Here is a 23,211-nt window from a genome sequence, read left to right as displayed (position 1 = left end):
GACACAGGATACCAGCAAGGTGGTACTCATTTTGCCGAACTCAGAAGGATGACAAGCAGAATCAACCCCACCAGGTATTAATTCAACAGCCGAGGGGGATTTGAACTCAGGATCCAAGGATCCCAAGCCCACCACCCTCACCATTAAGCCAACACCAGGCATGAGGCCAGAGGTGACGCAATTGAAAACTAAGTCTGCTCATGTTCCTTCACGGGTAAGAAGCAGAGTTGATGACTTGGCCGCCTGTTGATAAACGTCATTAACATGCAGAGCCACGAAAAAATTATCTGAAAAATAATTTCAAAGTGCTGTGCATTAAAAGAGAGATCGGATGCAATTCATTTCGGACATCTATCAAATATCGTGCTAAATCATGAGGGTGAGGTTGAGGGCAGGGGGGGGATGTTGTAAGGGCTGCTCTATGTCTTTATATTTTCACTACAATTTAAAGTAAATAAAACCTCAATCAAAAAGTAATCACCAAACCAAAGCCACTTACTCCAAAACGACCAGAGATTTGCAAGGTTCTCTTCTATCCTAGGGCTGTGAACACAACAGCTTCAAGGATGCTCGAGCCTACGGCTTTCGCTCCAAGCTGATCATTGTGTCTGCAGAGACTGCTGGAAATGGTCTCTACAACTTCATTGTACCACTTCGGGTCTATTATCGACCACGTCTGGAACTTAACCCAATTGTACTGCTGCTAGACAACCAGTGAGATGGCATTTTTTTTTTGCGTCCCTTCCAACGTCTTTGAATTGAACAAGGAATCTCAAAGAGAATGATTGATGGCAGTGTGAGATGTCAGTAAGAATAAAAGAAACTTACTTTGTTCTTTGTAACACTGAAAGTGTTTGTCAAGGTTTAAATGTGAATCGTTTCTTAAATGTAATTTTACTGTTAACCCCTTGGTTTATCATACAGACCAAGCCAGGATTTCTTGGAGGCGATTTCCTGCTTCCCTATGGTCTACTACATGGTGGGATCTATAGACAAGTAAGATATTTAGCCTTCATGCTTTGATTTCAATAATAGTCCTCACAACTGACTATTTGCTATACTGTTAGCCAATTCTACATATAATGATAAATTTATTGCGTTGGTTGAATGTAAGATGTTGGCATTGTATTGAGCTTGTTATTAAAAGTATAAACACAAAACCTGAATGATCATTTCCTCGATTCAACAGGATGCAGCACATGGTTGCTGGTTGCATCACCTCGAGAGGACCTGGCTCTGTTACTGATGCAGTGTCCTCTGTACGTTGGGGCAGGGATTTGTAATTTGTTTTGGGTTCCAGTGAAATCTTGGCTTCTCTTCGTCAAAAGGCAACGTGCGGTCTTTAACATCCATCAACTGATGTTAGCAGATGGGTCCGAAGCTTAACGTACACAAAGGGTACTTATTCAAGCAATACCCTGCAAAACACCAGGGTGACAGTTTATAGTCGGGCTGAGGCTCAAACCCAGACAGACGGCTCAAAGGCAAGTACGGTACCTCTGAGCTACACTGCCAGCCCAACAATCACGTCAAATGGTTCAGCTATCAAAACTGCTGAAGGATTTGTTGATTTTAAAAAGTACAATCACTCATTGAATCTCAAATCTGACAAACTGAAAGAAGGATTTTCAAAGACAGGGTTTCTATTCAAAAGTACAATTTTTTTTTTAATTTAAGAATAAAATACATTGTAACGATCGCAGGAATCACCAGGTGAGTAGGGGGTAAGAGGTCACCACATCCGTCCATAACTTGCATGCAGGTCGGTGGTTGAAGGACCACATGACTGTATGGGAACCGGCTGACACTGATATGCCGAGCATAGCTTTGTCGGCGGCTCGCATTTAAATGGCGTCTTAAATGCCCTGTCACCAAACATTCCTGCACATTGGTTTATTTTCCCAATTAATGATACGCACTTGGAGTTCTGCGTCACGCACAATGGCCACGGAACAGGTTCTCATTAACGGGGTTTATTAACAATCAAATGGTGCGGAGGAGAAAGAGAGAAGCATGACCGCACACCCGATAAATCAAACTGCAACAGATGAATAAACACCCAACGTGCCCACGATACTCAAGTGTTTATTTAAAACTTGATCACTCATTCAGGGTGACGAGATGGACAGTGAGAGAGAGAGATGAGACGAGACGAGACGAGACGAGACGAGACGAGACGAGACAGAGAAAGACCTGCTCCCTGTGAGATGCTCGCATACGCGGAGTGAGTCTTTGTTTGAAGTCTCTCCTGCAGTCTCTCTCCAACCATGCCTGCCACACGCAACCGAACCACACATGTACATGCAGAAGCCACAGAGAAGAGCTCACACTAGCAACACCCCCAAGAAGACAAGCGGAGGCAAGCAACAGGCTCCACGAAGAAGAGCAGCACGCAGGAACCAACCATGTGACAAGCCCTAAACCAGCTCAGATTCTCAGCTGTTATTAGGTCCCGTGGGGATGGAACGGACCACCGTGGTATGTTTCCCATTGGCCAACATGGCCATCAGGCGAGGATTGCTGGCCTGCTCTGATTGGCAGGGCATTGCAAGGTTTTCCAGACCATGCGTGGTTCGTCCCCATTTGGCATGCCAGGTGTCCAGATATGGGCCTGTCTGTGTCCTTCATGACCTTTTGCACAGTTCTGGCATGTTCACGATGGGCATTTTGAATAAGTGGTTGCAGAAAACATTTCTAAGTTTGTGGAGGGCAGTGTTTTATGCCCCCTTCTCCCCCCTCCCCCCCCCAAAAATGGGGAAAAATTGATTTCTTCAAAATGCCAAAAGGATTAGAACAGCAATGGGCAACGCTGGGTACCTCTGCTAGTATATCATACAAAGCCGTATACGTATTAGCTCCATTATATTAAGATTGTATGGAACTCTCCTTTCACTTCCCTCTTTCCACCTACTGCTGATCCCCCTCATTTAACCTCTTTTCCTTCCTGCTTCCCCGGTATCTACCACTAGCCTGGACACACTGCTGCAATGTGGGATCGTGCAAGCAGCCACAGTTGTCGTGGTGGATAAGGAGAGCACAATGTCTGCTGAAGAGGACTTCATGGCAGATGCAAAGACCATCGTCAACGTGCAGACAATGTTTAGGTGCTTAAGGACGTCAAACCGTTGATGTCAAGAGATAACGTCCCTCCGCCGGTCCTTTATAGTTATTCTATTGGTTTACTTGAGACCGTCCACACCTTTCATCTGAGACTGTCCATTTTTTTGTCTGCTATTTTTCAGGCTCTTTCCGAACCTCAATATCATTACGGAACTCACTCACCAGGCCAACATGCGTTTTATGCAGTTTTGTGCCAAGGACGACTACTCACGCTTACTCGCCAAACTCGAGAAAGTGAGAAACCTCATTCCCTCAAACGTGTTTCCTCCATCCCACTCCCCCATTATTCCGCCGCCATTTCTTTTTGCACTTTCTCTCTGTGTTTCAGCGTAGGAGGAGAAAGAGAAGGGCTCAAATTTGGCTTTCATGTTCCGCCTTCCTTTTGCTGCTGGGAAAGTTTTCAGTGTTAGCATGCTCGACACGCTGCTGTACCAGGTCAGGTTTCATTCATCTCGCTCTACTATCTGATTAGCATGTAAAATGAAACCAATAACCGCTTCACGTCCTGCTTTGTTGTGGAACCTTTCCAATTTCCTTTGCATTTATTGTTTGTTCCACTAATTATTCACTTCAATCAGGAGCCATAAATTATGCTTCGTGCTCGACAGGCTTTTGTGAAGGATTTTATGATTCCTATCATACGCTTGCTGCTGGGCCTCGATACCACGAAAGGTTCTGGAAGTCTTTGTGTGGTAGGTACAATGCACGAGCATCTTTACAGTGACCGTATGTTTATCTTGCTTTCAAAATTTTTAATTTTGATCTTCCTCTATCACCCTCGCACCCCCCCCCCAACCACCTCACCCCCTTTTTCTCCTTCCTCTCACCCATATATGGCCATTCTCTCTCCCATTTGTCCTCTCTTCTGCAAACCTCCTTTCCCTGCTATCATTATTTCGGATTATTTTCTATCAATTCTGCTTCACATCTCAATTCTAGTTTTCTAATTTTGATTTACTAGTGATGAACACGTCCTTATAGATGGGTTAATTGTTGGGTTAATTCCTCCAGATTAATATAGATGGGTCCTCTACATGCTGATCCTATGTAGCAAGTCTGGATGTAATCAGCCCAGAACTGTAGGAGTAGTGTGACAAGCACACACACACACACACACACACACACACACACACACACACACACACACACACACACACACACACACACACACACCGGTCTGTGAATTATGATGTGGATTAAATTATTGGTGGTGTTATAGAGTAAGCACCAGGTGGTGCTATATGACAGACTGTACATTTACATGGAGAGAATCAGGGTGCTCCCCCGATCCTTAACCCACAGAACTATGAGTTTTTTTGTTTTTTCTTAAGCACCTAAAGACTTTTCCCTCTACCTCTTATATAGTTGCTCCCTCAGCAAGTTCTAATTCAGCTCGTGCTTTGACCCAAACATCAGCTTCACTGCCACCCATCCTCAGATGCACATTACTCAAAGTCAGATGAGGTTGAATACCTATGGGCAGCTTTATGGACACCTTAGCGCCTCCACTGGGGAAATTCCCATCGGAGTATATCGTACCGAGAACCATTCCATCATGTCAGAGGTATGGTTTGCAAGATGCATTTCTTCCCTGCTTTGTTTTTTTTCCTATAAGTGAATTGTCTTCACGTACACCTGATTGCTTTCCTCATCACTAGAACAGCACTCGGTGGAGTGCATTGTCTTGCCTTGCACACTCATTCTGCACAAATATGCTATCGTTAACCGAACACACTACTATTATGGCCCATGCACCCATATCATCCATGCACCCTCGTATGCCACAAACAGTGCCATTATCCATCGCTTTATTGATTATATTGATTGATTATTAAGATTTATAACAACCACTTTTGTGAGCATTTAGGTGAAATTGAGTCACTGAAGATGAAGATGAAATATTTTTTCAAACAGTATTCCCCACGGCGAGTCGATCATATGCATGAAGTTTTGCATCGATCTGGAGAAAAAAGAAATGTTTTGCATCGATTTTGCAGTTCTGGACAAAAAGGTTATTTTTTTGGTTTTTTTTCAATGACCAATACAAGGAATACAAGGAAAATAGACACAGGTGGAGGCCATTCAGCCCATCATGCCTGCGCGAAATTGTTGACGTCATACATTTAACTCTTCACTCACATCGGGTCGTAGATCAGATATACCATATGAGGTTTCAGAGTTTCTGGATAAGGGTTTTGATTTGACCAATTATGTGCTGGAATACCAATTCACCAATTGTGTCATCATGATAACCCTACATACCCCATGGGGAGTTGATGACACATGCTGTTTCAATTTTTTTTGTTGAGCGGTTTCAAAGAAGATGTCTAAAAAAAATTCCCTTTAATCCAATATGGCTGCTAATCCATTTCGACCTACAACGTCGGAGTTAGCAATAAAAATATTCTCCAGGTAGAGTCCCTCCGATGTTTAAAGTTTTTCATCGATCGGACAAGTAGTTGCAGAGGAAACAAATTTTATGCAAATATATGTAGACGTGGACACACAGACATGGGTGTCTCAATAGTCTCACAACCCCTTCGGGGCAAGACTAAATACCCTATTGGGGATTCCTGAATCAGGGTCTTAGGGCTGCTTGGAAAAGTATTGGACCAAAAAAAATTCATTAAATATCTCATTAATTGTTTGTGTTGAACCTTTTGCCTGACCTCCATGTCTGGCTTGTATGATTATTGTTAATCTTGGTGATGTCATGAACTTTTAAACCTTTTATTAGTTCCCTTCCAAGGAATCTTCATTGCCATTAGGCCCATCAAGCCTGCACAATGGATACCAAACTTTAGAGTTTTCTTTATCCATGCTCTATCCTTTTTAAATGCTGAGCATTAAGTAAGGATGCAGCATATTCCATTTTTAGTCTTTGGCATGACTCGGCCAAGATTCAAACCACCAAGCTCCCAGACTCTGAGCGGACGCTCTAACCATTATGCCACCGAGGCTGGTGATACTTTGAAACAATGATGTCTTTAAATAAATCACTCACTTTTTACCCTCCCCTATAACTCAACATACTTTCCTGATGTTTTGATTGATTCCGGAAGTCCCAGATCTCGGAGGCAGTATTACAAGACGACTCTGGTAATGGAACCTTGCTGGCAAGATTTAAAAGTGTGCGTTGGACCAGCCATAAAGTGAGGACATCTCAAGTCATCACGAGTGGCGAGGCAAGCCCCGGGAACCAGAAATTTGAACGTTGGCAGCTCACAAAGTATGTCAAGACCCGCATGGAGCAGCTGGGTCTTCCCACCAAGGGCTACGGTACAAGCAGGATGAGATTTAATGTTGGGATGAGGGTTGTTCTATGCAGATACACATATAAAGGCTTAGGCCTTTGAGTAAAGGGTTATCTAACTTTAGGGTTATCCAAGCCCATCCCTCAGAGCACTGCAGTTAGAACAGAGAGTGGTAGGCTCTTCACAGAGGAGTCTGAAGTGAAGGACCGCTGGGCCGGTTACTTTGAGCGGTTGTACCAGGCTGATCCCCCAGCTGTCCAGTTGGACATCAAGGGTGTTACAATCCCTGTTGCTGACCCTCGAATCAACTGTGGTCCACCTTCGCTTGTGGAAACACGGGCTGCGGTGAACCAGTTGAAACGGGGCAAAGCTCCAGGGATCTGTGGCATCCATGCTGAACTTCTCAAGGCTGGTGGAAATGCTGCACTCGTGTCGTTGCATGCAGTTTTGTGCTCTGCCTGGAACACAGGCATCATCCCGAGTGATTGGAAGAGGGGCCTTGTTGTTCCTCTCTGGAAAGGGAAGGGTGATCGCCAAGACTGCAACAACTACCGAGGGGTGACGCTGCTCTCAGTGCCAGGCAAGGTCTTAGCTCGGATAATTCTTAATAGGGTTCGCCACCATCTGCTTGAGCACCAGCGTCCAGAGCAGTCAGGCTTTACACCAAAAAGGTCAACGATTGACCGTATCCTTGCTCTTTGTGTCCTCACCGAACACAGACGAGAGTTTCGGCAGGGGCTGCTTGCAGCCTATGTTGATCTCTGTAAAGCGTTCGATTCAGTGAATCAGGATGTCCTCTGGAGGATTCTTGGTCTTCGTGGGGTGCCACCAAAACTGATCGATCTGATGTCTGAACTCTACTCTGGTACAGAGAGTGCTGTGAAGTGTGGTGTTACCATCTCTGACTTATTTCCAGTTGTTACTGGAGTTCGTCAGGGGGTGTGTACTGGCCCCCACACTTTTCAGCACTTGTATGGACTGGATTTTAGGGAGGATGTCGGAGAGATCAAGCTGCGGTGCATCGTTTGGGAATGCCAAGATCTCGGACCTTGATTTTGCAGATGATGCAGTCATCTTTGCGGAGACTTTACACATCCTCTTGGGATGCTGAATGAGGAGTCGGAGCCGCTGGGATTACGGGTTTCTTGGGTCAAAACTCAGATCCAGGCTTTCGGTGACATATTGGATGCTGCTGTCCTGTCTGTGTCTGTTTGTGGTGAGGATGTTGAGGTCGTGGAGAGATTCACTTACCTTGGCAGTGATATTCATGTCTCTGCTGGCTGAGTCAGAGGTCAATAGACGTCTGGGTCGGGCCTGGGGAGTCATGGATTCACTGGATCATGGGGTGTGGCGCTGCCGGTACCTGTGCGGGAGGACGAAAGTCCGAGTCTTCAGGTCCTTGGTACTTCCCGTCTTGCTCTATGGATGCGAGACTTGGACTCTGACCAAGGATCTGAGATGGAGACTTAATTCCTTTGGTACCAGGTCTCTTCGGAGAATCCTTGGCTATCGCTGGTCGGATTTTGTGTCCAACGAGCGGTTGCTGAGCGAAACTCGGATGAGATTTGTTACCTGCATATTCCGTGAGCGTCAGTTTCGGCTGTATGGACATGTGGCTCATTTTCCTGACGCTGATCCTGCTCACCAGATTCTCTCAGCGAGGGAGTCTCATGAGTGGAGGAGGCCAGTGGGCCAACCACCTTCCTCGTGGTTGCAGCAGGTTGACCATCATCTCAAGGAGATGGGGATGGGCCTGGCATTTGCCTGGGGGATGGCCAGACGGAGGCCTCTGGAGTACCAGCGGAAAGTGGAAGCAGCGATGCGCTGTTCTGGCACATGCTCCCATACCTGACCTGACCTTTGAGTAAAGAATGATGTATTTTGAAGTGATGAAGCCGCTTCAATTTTTGGTGATGTCCTTCCTTCCACCCATCCGTTCATCAATCCATCCATCCATGTGTTCATCAAAAATTAAGAAGAGGAACAATTCGAACACACTGGGTTTAACTCTAAAGGGTGAATCTAAAGGGTAATTCTAAAAGGTGATTCTAAAGGGTGATTCTAAAAGGTGATTCTTAAGGGTGAATCCAAAGGGTTATTCTCAAAGGTGATTCTAAAGGGTAATTCTAAAAGGTGATTCTAAAGGGTGTTTCTAAAGGGTGAATCTAAGGGGTGATTCTAAAGGGTTATTCTAAAGGGTGAATCTAAAGGGTAATTCTAAAGGGTGATTCTAAAAGGTGATTTAAAAGGTGAATCTAAAGGGTGATTCTAAAGGGTAATTCTAAAAGGTGAATCCAAAAGGTTATTCTAAAGGGTGAATCCAAAAGGTTATTCTAAAGGGTGAATCTAAAAGGTGATTCTGAAAGATGATTCTAAAGGGTGAATCTAAAAGGTGATTCTAAAGGGTGAATCTAAAGGGTAATTCTAAAAGGTGAATCTAAAGGGTAATTCTAAAAGGTGAATCTAAAAGGTTACTCTTAAGGGTAATTCCAAAGGGTAACTCTAAAAGGTAATTCTAAAAGGTGATTCTAAAGGGTAATTCTAAAAGGTGATTCTAAAGGGTAATTCTAAAAGGTGATTCTAAAGGGTCATTCTAAAAGGTGAATCTTAAGGGTAATTCTGAAAGATGATTCAAAAAGGTGATTCTAAAGGGTGAATCTAAAGGGTTATTCTAAAAGGTGATTCTAAAGGGTGATTCTTAAGGGTAATTCTAAAAGGTAATTCTAAAAGGTAATTCTAAAAGATGATTCGAAAAGGTTATTCTAAAAGGTAATTCTAAAAGGTGATTCTTAAGGGTGATTCTAAAGGGTAATTTTAAGGTCAATCTAAAGGGTAATTCTAAAAGGTGATTCTAAAAGGTGAATCTAAAAGGTGATTCGAAAAGTTGATTCTAAAAGTTGAATCTCAAGGGTAATTCTAAAAGATGATTCTAAAAGGTGATTCTAAAGGGTTATTCTCAAGGGTCATTCTAAAAGGTGATTCTTAAAGGTGAATCTAAAGTGTTATTCGAAAAGCTGATTCTTAACGGTGATTCCAACGGGTAATTCTAAAAGGTGATTCTAAAGGGTGAATCTAAAGGGTTATTCTAAAGGGTGAATCTGAAGGGTAATTCTAAAGGGTAATTCTAAAAGGTGAATCCAAAGTGTAATTCTAAAAGGTGAATCTAAACGGTAATTCTCAAGGGTAATTCTAAAAGGTGAATCTAATAGGTTATTCTCAAGGATAATTCTAAAAGGTAATTCTGAAAGGTGATTCGGAAGGGTAATTCTAAAAGGTGATTCTAAAGGGTAATTCTAAAAGGTGAATCTGAATGGTAATTCTGAAAGATGATCCTAAAAGGTGATTCTAAAGGGTTATTCTCAAGGGTAATTCTAAAAGGTGATTCTAAAGGGTGATTCTAAAAATAATTCTAAAAGATGATTCTAAAAGGTGATTCTAAAGGGTGATTCTAAAGGGTAATTCTAAAAGTTGAATCTAAAGGGTAATTCCAAAAGATGATTCTAAAAGGTGATTCTTAAGGGTGAATCTCAAGGGTTATTCTAAAGGGTGAATCTAAAGGGTTATTCGAAAGGGTCATTCTAAAAGGTAATTCTAAAAGATGATTCGAAAAGGTTATTCTAAAAGGTAATTCTAAAAGGTGATTCTTAAGGGTGATTCTAAAGGGTAATTTTAAGGTCAATCTAAAGGGTAATTCTAAAAGGTGAATCTAAAAGGTGATTCGAAAAGTTGATTCTAAAAGTTGAATCCAAAGGGTAATTCGAAAAGATGATTCTAAAAGGTGATTCTAAAGGGTAATTCTAAAAGGTGAATCTAAATGGTAATTCTGAAAGATGATCCTAAAAGGTGATTCTAAAGGGTTATTCTCAAGGGTAATTCTAAAAGGTGATTCTAAAGGGTGATTCTAAAGGGTGATTCTAATGGTAATTCTAAAAGATGATTCCAAAAGGTGATTCTAAAGGGTGATTCTAAAGGGTAATTCTGAAAGTTGAATCTAAAGGGTAATTCCAAAAGATAATTCTAAAAGGTGATTCTATAGGGTGAATCTCAAGGGTTATTCTAAAGGGTGAATCTAAAGGGTTATTCTAAAGGGTGAATCTAAAGGGTTATTTTAAAGGGTCATTCTCAAGGGTGATTCTAAAAGGTGATTCTTAAGGGTGAATCTAAAGTGTTATTCTAAAAGGTGATTCTAAAGGGTGAATCTAAAAGGTGATTCTAAAGGGTGAATCTAAAGGGTTATTTTAAAGGGTCATTCTCAAGGGTGATTCTAAAAGGTGATTCTTAAGGGTGAATCTAAAGTGTTATTCTAAAAGGTGAATCTAAAGGGTAATTCTAAAGGGTAATTCTAAAAGGTGAATCTAAAAGGTTATTCCAAAGGTGAATCTAAAGTGTTATTCTAAAAGGTAATTCTAAAGGGTTATTCTAAAGGCTGAATCTAAAGGGTTATTCTAAAAGGTGATTCTAAAGTGTGAATCTAAACGGTAATTCGAAAAGGTGATTCTTAAGGGTGATTCTAAAGGGTAATTCTCAAAGGTGATTCTAAAGGGTAATTCTTAAAGGTGATTCTAAAGGGTAATTCTAAAGGGTGAATCTAAAGGGTCATTCTAAAGGGTAATTCTAAAGGGTGAATCTAAAGGGTGATTCTAAAGGGTGAATCTAAAGGGTAATTCTAAAAGGTAATTCTAAAAGGTGATTCTAAAGGGTAATTCTAAAAGGTGATTCTGAAGGGTAATTCTAAAAGGTGATTCTAAAAGGTGATTCTAAAGGGTAATTCTAAAAAGTGAATCTTAAGGGTAATGCTAAAAGGTGATTCTAAAAGGTGATTCTAAAAGGTGAATCTAAAGAATGATTCTAATCTGTTTCATTAATTTCTCTGGTTTGCGTATTTCATATTAATAATGCCAAACTGAACCACTTCCTTCGGACATGGGTGCAAATGATTTTTCATTTAATTTGTTTTTTAATTACAGTTGTGCTCCCACTTGTAGTGGAGTTAAAATGATGCAAATAGAGTAAAGTACACGACGTTGAGTTTAGGTCAACATTGGTTGTTTCTCACCAGCATTATCTCTTTGTTTAGGGGTACGGTTATGGTGAAGGAGTCTTTTGTTTTGACTCTATTAATTGAGATCAAGATGAAACCTCACTGAAGTTGAACCTTGGAGCCTTCCAACCTGAGTGTATGGTTTTCTCTGTGTGCAGATGAAATATGTGAGCAGGGAAACACCCTTTCCTATGTGCTGATCAACCCACCTTCGGACTTTTCCTTAGCACTGAATGACATCATGTAAGTTTTCAAGCCTTGTTTAAGAAGTTGTTTGTAAAATGTTTTTCACAATGTGAGCTCAAAATAGAGATTTTTTAAAAACGCATTTGAAAATATTTTGGCCTGTTCAGCATTCACATCTGAACCCCTAGCTCATAGGTTCAGGTCCAACATGCTGTGTTGACTTGTCTTTGATCTACTGTCATGTTATTCATGTTAAAGTACACTGACGTCTCCTCATGGGTTTGTCCTGCATGTGATGTACACTTGCATATACAGGTTGCCTCAAAGTCACTTTACCCCTCCCCAGGAGGGGACTCTTCTAATATTCAGGTTTTATTCTGCAGTAGTTACAATAATTAATCGCTCATTGTATCTGTATGCGCTCCATCATTGTCCTTGCACCACTGAATTTGGCGGCAAATTCTCTGAGACAGCTTGTGTAGCAGAGGCCATGACTGTAGCATGTAATTCTTCGATCATCCTATACCAGATGGTCGACACTTTCTCCTTGATGAAGGCCCACAAAGAGTTGTCTGGAGTCATTACATCTGGACTTCATGGTGACCACGGTGAAGGAGCTGGTGATGTTGGTGATCAACATCCAATCCATCGTTGAAGGAACGTTTCATTGAGATAGTCCTGAACATGCAATACAAAATGTGTGGGTGTACTGTCTTGGTGAAACGAGACACTTTCAGATATTCCGGAAGTAACAAGTCATGGTTCCAGCCAGTTTCTTAACATATGCTCATAAGTTACGCTGTTTACCGGTCCATCAAGAAATAGGGATCAAATAATGGTCTTGAGGTCAATGCTGCCCATATCATCATGTGTGGAGGATGATGCTCCAATTTCAATGTGAAGTATGAATTTTTCCTTCGACAAGAACACCACATTCCGTGCCCATGAAGCTCGATAGACCGCACATTCATCCAAAAACACTTTCTCTTTAGGCAGGACAGTCGGGAAGGTGTCCAACAAGACATTGCATGATGCGCAGCGCCGATCCATATCGGCATCACTCGGTTCATTCACAAATGGATGCCAGGGTTTCAACTGATGATCTCTTTTCATGTGAACTTGCACAGTGGTGTGCAGTATGCCAAGTTCACTGGCTCTTATTGATCTTCTCGGCCACCGGTCAACTGATGCCAGCACATCAGCGCACGTGTTTCTTCTTGTTACTGGTCTTCCACTGCACTTCTTGTCCTTCACACTTCCTGTTTCAAAAGCCTGTTTCTCCCACTTTGACATCTGCTTTTGTGAAGAAGATTTTCCAAAGGAGTCTGTGAAAGCTGCTGCACTTGTGCAATTGTTTGGCCTGTGTGGCCCTTCATGCATGCAAACACAATCAACCAACCACTCTTTGACACTGCAACAACTTGTGTCCACCATGCCATCTAACTTCCTAATGAGTCCCACGTCAGTAAGTCAGTGTTGCCACATACACTACTGAAAGGGAGGGCTTAGGGGAAGGGAGGAAGGGAGGCATGAGAAATTTAGCATGGGTAAAGTGACTTTCAGGCCACCCTGTACCACCGCAAGATCATTCTAATTTGGTCTAAAAAAAAAAAAAACTTCCTTCTGGTGAATAGCCAAACTGAGGTTCCAGGAAAGTTTTATAATGCTTGCCTCAAAGCCTTCTGGATTCTACACTTTCTTGGAGCAAACCATCTTTAAGAAGGGACATTAAACTGGCTGTCTAGTCTCCATGATGGATATAAATGATTTTACCACATCGTGTGCAAAAGCAGATATTTGGGCTGTTGACCCTAAATTGATTTTAAATCAATTATTTGGCCATGTAGATCCTGAAAATTTAAAAGGAAATGTATGTTAACAGTAATAGAGTACGAGAAATCGGTTACAACAGCAATGCAGATTTTGTTTGAAAAGTAGGAATTGCAAGTAAACAAGTAAAAAGGACATAAAATGTCAGCCCTCGTTGTTTTAGTAATTTTGCTGAACGGAGTTAAAGGGCGAACCCATATTTATGTACAACTAAAATGGCAGCCAGTCTACCAGTCAGCCATCTTTGATCACATCAAAAACAAAGTGAGCGGCACGTGTATGCCACCATGTACTCTGCTTGTGCCGAGTTTGAACAAAATCGGACCATACATGTCTGCGAAATGGTTGGGGACACGTGAAAGTAACAAAATGGCCACCAGTGAGCCATCTTGGATCTGATCTCGAAGAGAAATGACGTGCATATGTAGGCCATCATTCTTTGTCTGTGCACCAAGTTTGAACAATATCAGTTAATTGATGTCCGATAAATGGTTGAGGACCTGTTCAACATCGGATTTTTTTTACGATTAAAATGGCCGCCAGTCAGCCAGCATGGACCTGATGTCAATAAAGAATGACGTGCACATGCAAGCCATCATTCATGATCTGTGAACCATGTTTGAACAACATCAGTAAATGCATGTCCGAGAAATGGTTGAAGACGTGTTCAAGATTTTGAAGACGAAATTTCTAAAATCCTCAATATTCATCTGATTTGGCTTGAAATTTGAAGAGGATTTGCATATTTAGTCATTAAATTCAACCACCAATTAATGTTGAGGTCAAATTTGTTTTATGGATTTTGCAAGATCACAAGGACCATGAAGACCCCAAAAGACCCGAAGACCCTTAAAATTCTGGAGTCCCCTCAGACCCTCAGACTCTTTATAACCCTAAGACCATTTCACACCTCTAAGACCCTTTCAAACTCTAAGACCCTTTAGAACCTTAAAACCCTTGAAGACCCAGAGGACCCAAAAGACCCTTCAAGGCCCAGAGGACCTAAAAGACCCAGAGTACCAAAAAGACGCTGAAAACCCAAAAGATGCAGAGGACTCCAAAGAACCAGAGGACCCAAAAGACCCAGATAACCCAAAACACGCCGAATACCCATAAGACTATAAAAGACCCCAAGGACCCCAAAATACCCAAAATATCCTTTACGCCTCATTAAGACCCCTTTTTCCTTGAAGACCCTTTCGACATTTTTGCCACCTTTAGATCCCTTCACTGTTTTGATGTTTTATACCATTTAGACCTTTCCAACCCTTCAAAGTTCCTTTAGACCCCTTAGGCCTTCATGCCATTCAGAACCCTTTTGACCCTTCAGACAGATTAGACAGCTTGAATCCTTGACCATTTCGAGCTTCACTACGACTTGGATCTTTTTATATCACAAATAAATTTCAAATTAATATAATATCACCAATATTACAAATAAATTTGTACAAAACAAATGTTTGTGTTGTGATTGATGTAAATCATGACAACACAGAAGATCTGTGACGTCATTCTCTGCAACGACGTGTGGAGAGGCGAGCATAGCGAGCCGATCAACACGAGTATACAATAAAACCGAAAAGGTCTGTTTGTGTGTTGTATGAACATAAACCTACATCATCAATACACCACACAAAACAAAGACCACACAAACATGTCCTGGCGAGTGTCTGCAATCTCCGATTGCTCTTTCTTGTTATTATTAATATTATTATTATTATTATTAATATGCATTTGTTTCAGATATCCAGGTGTGGGTCACTTATATATGAATACTATCTCACTGCCATTCCCTCACAGCTACCTGATCCGACCCGACCCCATGGCTGACCTTCCGATGTCTCATGGATTCAGTGGACTTGGTTCTCGCACCCCCAGCACAAAGTGCTACCATGAAACTAAACGCTACTAACAATAAGGCTACTGATCCGTGGTCATCCCAGCATGTCAGGATCAGACTCTCTTGATAGCTGGAAGTGGTACAGAGGAAGGAAAAGCTTGTAAAGCTCATGAGTTTTGTCTTCCCCCCTCAGATCTTTAATATACTCGATCACATGGGAGTTCCTCTTGGTAGCCACATATCATTTTAAATGTCCTGTCACTACTTGAACTCTCCATACTTTTAAAGACCAGGTTTAACCTTGGTCATGAAAAAACGTTGGAGATGTGAATGAATGCTTCCTTATACATTTAAATGGCATGATAATGTGAAGTCAGTATTACAACTCAAACATGACACCACATATTTTAATGTTTTCACTTCAAGATGTTGCAATGTGTGGTGAAGGGCTAGGGAGATCACTACGCGTATATTACCAACACAATTTTGGTGTATCCAAATCTTTCAGGGCCTCCAATCCATTGTTGACAAAATGGATGTATTTTCACAAAAGTGGTTTCTTTGTCAATCACTTTTTGTCTAGGTGGGCATAAATGTTTTTGGAAAGTTCTCCAAGACTTTTGTATTCCTTCACTTGCTTCGGCGTGAAAATGTCATCAGAGTGCACTATGTATTAAACTACCTTTTGTATATCACCTGCAGCCTGTTTGAGAGTTTTTAACCAAACATTCATACACACTATGAGGAGTGACTGAAGGAGACGATATTAATGGGATTTGATTGAGATGTTTAAGATAATGAAGGATCGGTAGTCTCTCTGTCTTCTACCGCCTCCTTTCTGGTCTTACATCCTCTGTTCTTTCCATGCTTTGAGCACCCTCCCCCAGGATCCTGCAGGATACCCACGGTCCACCATCGACCCCATTTTGGTGAAACTCTCAAAATCCCAAATCACTGATCACCTTGTCATTTACTCTTCCTTTTTTCCGACCTGTTGAACCAACTTCCACATTCTCTTCAATTTAATTTTTCCCTCCAGATTTTCAAGGTAGCTGTTCACCACAATCTCAGATCATTCCCCACCCAAAACCATGATCTTTTCTCTCCTTGTTAACCCCCCTCTCTACACCCAAGCCTTCCTTCCAAATTTCCATTTTTTTTTTTCCTTCCTGAGCGTTTCCTTCTGGATCCATCCTGTCCACACCATCCATCCTCTCCGACCCCTCATTCCCACACCCATTATTTATCCAAGTTTCCCTCTATTTTGTCCTTCAACCCTGTTGTTGATGTTCCCCCCTCCTCTCCCTCTGCTGTTCCTTTGTTTTGTTGCCTCCTGATCCATTCAGTGTTCTTGCTCTTCCACGAGCATTGACTGTATGTAGATTTTAAAAACATTTACTTATCCAATGCTAATAACAATATAAAGTAGTTGTAGTTGTAATATTCTTTTGTTTGCATATAAGGCACTCCCTCTCTCCCTCCATTGGGATTGGGTCTTTGGCCTGAGAGGGATTTGTTTGGTCTGGTGTTGGTGTGGTACAGACAATGAGGGGCTAAATGATCTCCTGTAAAGTTTCTTGTTATCCCTTGTTAAAATGTGCAGAGACAATGACACAATCACAAATTGGAGACACATGACCTAGAGTCCGAGAACAATCAATTGTTTTCAACATTCGAGTCAGGAAATTATGTAAAAATGGAAATCACACATGAAAAGGCCATTTTCATTGATCAAGTTTATTGTAAGTGTTCGGTTCCCACACCAACACTCCTGCAAACCATGACCAGGAAAACAAAGCCACACTTGCATCACAAGTAAAACTCCCATGAGACAAGATTGTACTTGGTAAGGGAAGACAGCCATCTTTAAAGCTTCAGGGTTCGTTATGCCTCGTCGGAGCAAAAGGATTTTTCAATACAAACAATAGTTTTATTCTAAAACCAAATTCGAATCGGCTTGTTCTTGTCACCCAACTCATCCACCGAGTTTTGTTATAATCCATCCACAATTTTTTAGATATCGTAATACATATCGTTTTTGCCCCCCCCCCCAATCTTTCAATGGAGAAGAATTCAAAAATGATCACATTGTATCGGATCCGGATGTTCACCAAAATGGAATCGCTTCATCCTTGTCACACACCAAACCTGCCCACCAAGTTTCATGTGAACCCGTCCATAATTCTTTGAGATATCCTGCTCGCAGACAAACAAGAAGGCGTCAGGTGGTAGTTTGACAGGTATGACGAAAATCATGCGAATGATGTCACTGTCACTTTGACCTTTGAACAAGTTTTCAATTTGATACCTGTATGTTGAAGCATTCGGTGTTATCATCTTTTCTCCCCTTTAAAAAACAAACCCCCTCTACCCTAATATGGGAGACTTCGTTGCCATAGAAACGATGTCATAGTCAAGGGATTGTTCCCATTTTGGAAATGCGTCATCTGTCCCCCAGTCCCTGCAGAAATGTTGCCTTTTAATAAAGATCGCATTATCAAATCTGTTCAGAATTTGGAGGTGACGTTTTCCAACTCACAGGCTAAAGGAGCGACGTGGTACTCGAACAAATGCTGTCTGGCCCATCAGTCTCAGTTTCATTGGATCCTCCTGAAACAACTTCAAACAAACAACCAAAACAGATTCGTTGATTTCATAGGGGCGGTTACAGAGCACAAGGAAGAGGGAAAGAAAGATATAAAACAAGAACGAGAATTGGTTTGTAATTCATGTTCCCAACCGATGTGATAATTAAATAACCCGATGTATATACACGTGACTGGGGTGACGATTCATCGCTGGATCGGGATTCGCACTCTGATGAGACCGAGGTGAGTGCGCCTGGAGAGTGGAGGCCATCCGCTGACAGCCTCGAATGATGCGATTCACACAAAAGTGAAACACATGAAGGTTTTTGTGTGTAATTTTGGTTTGAGCCACACTTCACACCAGTAAACACTTCACACCAGTAAACACTTCACGGAGAACGCTCTGGTGAGAGAGACGATCCTTCCCCACCCCCCCCCCCCCGATTACCATCTGCTCTTTGTCTCTTTCTTGGCATTTTGATCGATTTTGCTTTGAAATTCTTTATTTACCTCAGAAAATAGTTATTTTTATTTATTTATTTTATTATTAATAAATTATTTGTCGATTTCCAACCTGTCCGTGTTTGTCCTTCCCTCCCATTGGTGTAGCATTGTTCGAACCGAGATAGACTGGGAGGTAATTACCACAGATTTGACCAAAAATCGTCGGCACGCACCAGCGGTTAAAACGCTCGGCCGCCCTAATTAAAATGTAATCAGATAATATTGGTGCTTTGCCGAGGGCGCGCTCCCTGCTTCGGCAACCATGTGACCTCCAGTTAAACGGAATAATTAGACGGCGGACACTGGAACTCGTGGTTGACTGGGTGGTGTTCGTGGTTTTAAAACAACCCACCGTACCATAACGTTAATTGTGAGCGGTGGCCCCAGGTCCGGTTCTTCTGAGGACAACCAGGGATTAATCCCCCTGAGTGACAAACTGGTGTCTCGGTACCCGGGGCTGTGGCTGCAACAATATCATTCTCTTGATGAACCTCACCTCCACCCCTCACCTTCCTCTATGTTTTTCTCATGTCTGTGTGTCTATGTATCTGTGTCTCCCTCTCTCAATCCCCCTCCTTAATTACCCCCCCCCCCGCCCCCCGTCAGTGAAGCGACTGGGTGAGGGTGGGGGGTAATTACTAGTATTTAATATAGTGCGATAATATCAGTAGGTACAGTAGTGTACGGTACTATCCAGTAGTGTACGGTAGTATACGGTCGTGTATGGTAGTGTACAGTAGTATAAGGTCGTGTACAGTAGTGTACGGTACTATCCAGTAGTGTACGGTAGTATACGGTCGTGTATGGTAGTGTACAGTAGTATAAGGTCGTGTATGGTAGTGTACAGTAGTGTACGGTCGTGTATGGTAGTGTACAGTAGTATAAGGTCGTGTATGGTAGTGTACGGTAGTATACGGTCGTGTATGGTAGTGTACAGTAGTATAAGGTCGTGTATGGTAGTGTACAGTAGTATAAGGTCGTGTACGGTAGTGTACAGTAGTATAAGGTTGTGTATGGTAGTGTACAGTAGTATAAGGTCGTGTACGGTAGTGTACAGTAGTGTACGGTAGTGTATTCTGCCTGTGAACATTTCATTGGTTGTCGGATCATTTTGAATCCGACTACCCGATCATGACCAAAACGACTCTTTCTCCGTTTGTCGAGCGAAGAGACGAGCGGCTTGCAAAGCGGTTCATACGGAACGTCTGGCTTGGAAAGCGATAACAAATCGCTTGTTAACGGAACACAGACCGAGCTTTGTGAGGTAAAGAAAAACCTTCCTCGACGACTCGTCCGTCTGAAGACGCGGACAGAATGGTTCTTCTTCTTCTTCCTAATCTTTATCGGTTCGGCTCACCAGATAATAACACGACGGTTAAACCGTAAGTACCGTTCATTCAGCCAAACGGTATTAAATTCCTTAAAGAAACGGCCAAACTACATGACGTTTTCCGTGACTCCGTGACTCCGTTTAAACGCGTGGTGCGTGTGGAGGAAGCGGCTCTCGAAAGGCCATTTAAACCTAGAAGAAGAAGAGGAAGAAGGAGATCGTGGTGATGACGTAGGTGGTCAGCTGATGTACGTGTTTATATAGACGTGATCTCCGCACGTGATCGTGATCCTCCTTTCCTTCGAGTGTCCGTCTGGGAAGCACAAGCACAAGCAGCATGGTGGTGTTCGCGCCTCGATACGTTTGGCTGGTGATGTCGGTGTTTTTCCTTCACTTGTGCCTGGATCGATGTGTCCAAGCGGTTCGTTTGTTAGAGAAGGAGTTCGAGCAGAAGGTGGATCATTTTGACTTCAGTTCACGTGCTGGACGCACTTACAAACAGCGTTACCTCATGACCGGTACGTTTGGCCGTGAACACACCATGGGGATGGGGATGGGGATTGGTATCGGCATGGGGATTGGTATGGGGATGGGGATTGGTATGGGGATGGGGATTGGTAAGGGGATTGGTATGGGGATTGGTAAGGGGATTGGTATGGGCATTGGTATTTGTATGGGCAAGGGGATTGGTATGGGTTTGGGCATGGGGATTGGTATGGGCATTGGTATTGGTATGGGTAAGGGGATTGGTATGGGCAAGGGGATTGGTATGGGCATTGGTATTGGTATGGGTATGGGTAAGGGGATTGGTATGGGTTTGGGCATGGGGATTGGTATGGGTTTGGGCATGGGGATTGCTATGGGTATGGGTAAGGGGATTGGTATGGGTTTGGGCATGGGGATTGGTATGGGTTTGGGCATGGGGATTGGTATGGGCATTGGTATGGTTATGGGGATTGGTATGGGCAAGGGGATTGGTATGGGTTTGGGCATGGGGATTGGTATGGGCATTGGTATTGGTATGGGCAAGGGGATTGGTATGGGGATGTTTTACATTGTGTTCTTCCTTCATGTGAACTACCCCCGGACCCGCGTTCCCTCCTCAGATCAGTTCTGGAGGAAAGGCGTGGGCCCCATATTCCTGTACACGGGGAACGAGGGAGACGTGTGGAGTTTCGCCAACAACACGGGTTTGATGTTCGAACTCGCACCCTCCTTCGGAGCACTCGTCGTGTTCGCCGAGCACGTGAGTCGAGTCGAGTCGAGTCGGTGCCGAGAGCGCGGGAACGCGTCGGGGATTTAAAATCATCATGGTGGGTTCGTTTGTACGTCTGAGCGATGACACTTTAACACGGCGAGCCCGATGAACCCCCTTTTCACCCCTCCTGGAGATGGGGTTCAGCAACACGTGACTTTCCAAATGACGTACGAATGGTAAACGAGACGTTTTGCGAGTTCACTTCATCACGTGACCCGTAACATCTCGTCTCGTTTCGCTCATTACGATATAACGAGGAACTCGGACACAGGTGGAGGCCGTTCAGCCCATCGTGTCTGCACCACATCAACCACACAACCCCTGAACAAAACCCCCACCAACAGCACTCTGGACACAATGACCCATCAACACTCAAACTACCTAAAAGTCTTATCAACATCCCCGTACCCCTCTATCTTCATAACTTCCAGGTACCTATCTAATTCAAATTTAAACTTATCTACTGTTTCTGCTGCCACTACCTTTCCAGGGAGACCATTCCATGCATTAACTACTCTCCGAGTGAAAGTCCCCTACCTGACTACCGTCTTAACTCTCCTCTTCTTTACTCTCAGGCTATGGTCCCTGGTTCTATCACTGTCTACTCTGTTGAATAATTCATCTTCAATTATTTTATCTCTCCCTTTCATTATCTTAAACATCTCCTTGTAACCACCTCCTTTCTAGTGTATAAAGCCCTGTCTCCTTCAGCCACTCCTCATGGCTGAGTCTAGCTCAGCCTGGAATCTATCTAGTTACCCTAAGCTGAACCCTCTCGATGACATCTACGTCCTTCCTAAGTTGAGACCAAACCTGCACACAACATTCTAGATGTGGCCCTCACTAAATTCCTGTACAATGTAAACACTACCTCTCTTGATTTATAATTGATACCCCTATTTCACAGATGCCAACCCTCCCGATTTCATCGGGATGCTTCCGAAAATTCACCCAAACTCCCGCCCTTACGATCACTATCCTTATCCTCCCGAAATTTTGATATTTTTGCACTGTTCACTAATCAGAATGTACTAGTATGAGAATTGAATGAAAAGCATCGTCTGCTACGTATAGCATGTGGTAACTCCATAACGTTCGCTGCTACCAAATTGTACGTAAAAAATTGCAAATTCAAATGAGGAGCAGCGAAACATTGGGTCTGAATCTCGCTTATGCGATCATGCACTGAGATTTAGTGCATGCGGTATGTGTGCAATACAGTGCATGCGGTATGTATGCAATACAGTGCATGCGGTATGTATGCACAGTGTATATGCATGCGATACGCTCACTGCATGCAGCTGGACCCCGTACCAGCCCGGCGGTCGCGACCACCGTGCGGTGTTTAACAGCCGCTAGAGTTCTACGAGTCGCGCTGCAGCTGTGGAACATCGACTTCGAAGTTACCGATGCTTCAAGCCCTCGATGTTGATTACGAAATGGCAGAAAAGAAGCTTACGAAGACCAAGAAATGGTCTCAGAAGTACAAGACCGAATACAGTCTCCAATACCCGTGTATTCGAAAGTCTGAAAGAGGAATTCATCATGCGTATTGTACAGTATGCAGCGTTGATATTTCAGTTGAGCACGGAGGTCGCGATGATATTCGGAAGCACGTTGGAAGCAAACGGCACACAGACATTGCAAAGGAGAGATCTTCGAGCACGAGTACCGGTACACTTCTGAATTATTTCACCAAACAAGGGACAAGCGAGGAAGAGGATGTTACCCGAGCGGAACTTCTCTTTAGTGGATTTATTGTGGAACATAACTTGCCCATATCAGTCTCAGATCATGCTGGACCTCTATTTCAAAAGATGTTTCCAGATTCAAAAGTTGCTTCAAAGTATGGATGTGCAAGAACAAAAACTTCAGCAATAATTGGTGAGTTGTCAAATGTTACTGCTTCATCTATTGCCGATATTGCTAGACTAGCTCCATTTAGCCTAGCTACAGACGGTAGCAATGACAGTGGTGAGGCCCAGCTATATCCTGTCCTGATTTCGTACTATGACAACAGTGCTGGGATTGTGAAGCAAGGTTTGCTAAGTTTGCCTGCGTGCAAACAAGATTCCATTGGAGAAAACATTTTCAAACTGCTTGATCATGAGTTCAGTGACAGGAAAATTCCGTGGGGAAATTGTGTTTCCTTTTGTGCTGATAATGCCTCTGTCATGGTGGGCAAGCACAAAGGAGTCGCTGCTTATATCCACAAACAAAATCCAGAGTGCTACATCATGGGATGCCCTTGCCATATGAT

The 23,211-nt window shown here is 42.9% G+C and overlaps 2 protein-coding genes across 8 annotated transcripts in view; both read left to right on the top strand.

Annotated features, from left to right (window-relative positions):
* The window catches only part of LOC147012567 (potassium channel subfamily T member 1-like), a 116,502-nt gene extending 100,536 nt beyond the window's left edge, over positions 1-15,966 (top strand). For 2 of the 7 annotated variants that reach the window (XM_085853549.1, XM_085853551.1), the window contains exons 20-29: positions 542-714; positions 925-996; positions 2,970-3,104; positions 3,243-3,354; positions 3,454-3,555; positions 3,729-3,812; positions 4,559-4,684; positions 6,183-6,399; positions 11,574-11,658; positions 15,232-15,966. In XM_085853549.1, the coding sequence (XP_085709675.1) occupies positions 542-714; positions 925-996; positions 2,970-3,104; positions 3,243-3,354; positions 3,454-3,555; positions 3,729-3,812; positions 4,559-4,684; positions 6,183-6,399; positions 11,574-11,658; positions 15,232-15,343 (1,218 nt within the window). In that variant the 3' untranslated portion in view covers positions 15,344-15,966. The other 5 variants (XR_015050989.1, XR_015050990.1, XR_015050992.1 and 2 more) reach the window with 5 other exon arrangements.
* A 3,974-nt stretch (positions 15,967-19,940) lies between these two features.
* Positions 19,941-23,211, top strand: part of DPP7 (dipeptidyl peptidase 7) — a 35,266-nt gene continuing 31,995 nt past the window's right edge. The window contains exons 1-2 of the mRNA XM_085853548.1: positions 19,941-20,211; positions 20,800-20,939. Coding sequence (XP_085709674.1) covers positions 20,031-20,211; positions 20,800-20,939 — 321 coding nt within the window. The 5' untranslated portion in view covers positions 19,941-20,030. The remainder of the gene's footprint in view (positions 20,212-20,799; positions 20,940-23,211) is intronic.

Source organism: Eptatretus burgeri, chromosome 14 (genome assembly GCF_056783735.1).
Source record: "Eptatretus burgeri isolate ZD-2024b chromosome 14, Ebu_testis_v1, whole genome shotgun sequence".
NCBI classification, from domain to species: Eukaryota; Metazoa; Chordata; class Myxini; order Myxiniformes; family Myxinidae; genus Eptatretus; species Eptatretus burgeri.
Note: the sequence above shows the minus strand (reverse complement) of the source record. Positions and strands in the feature narration are given on the sequence as shown.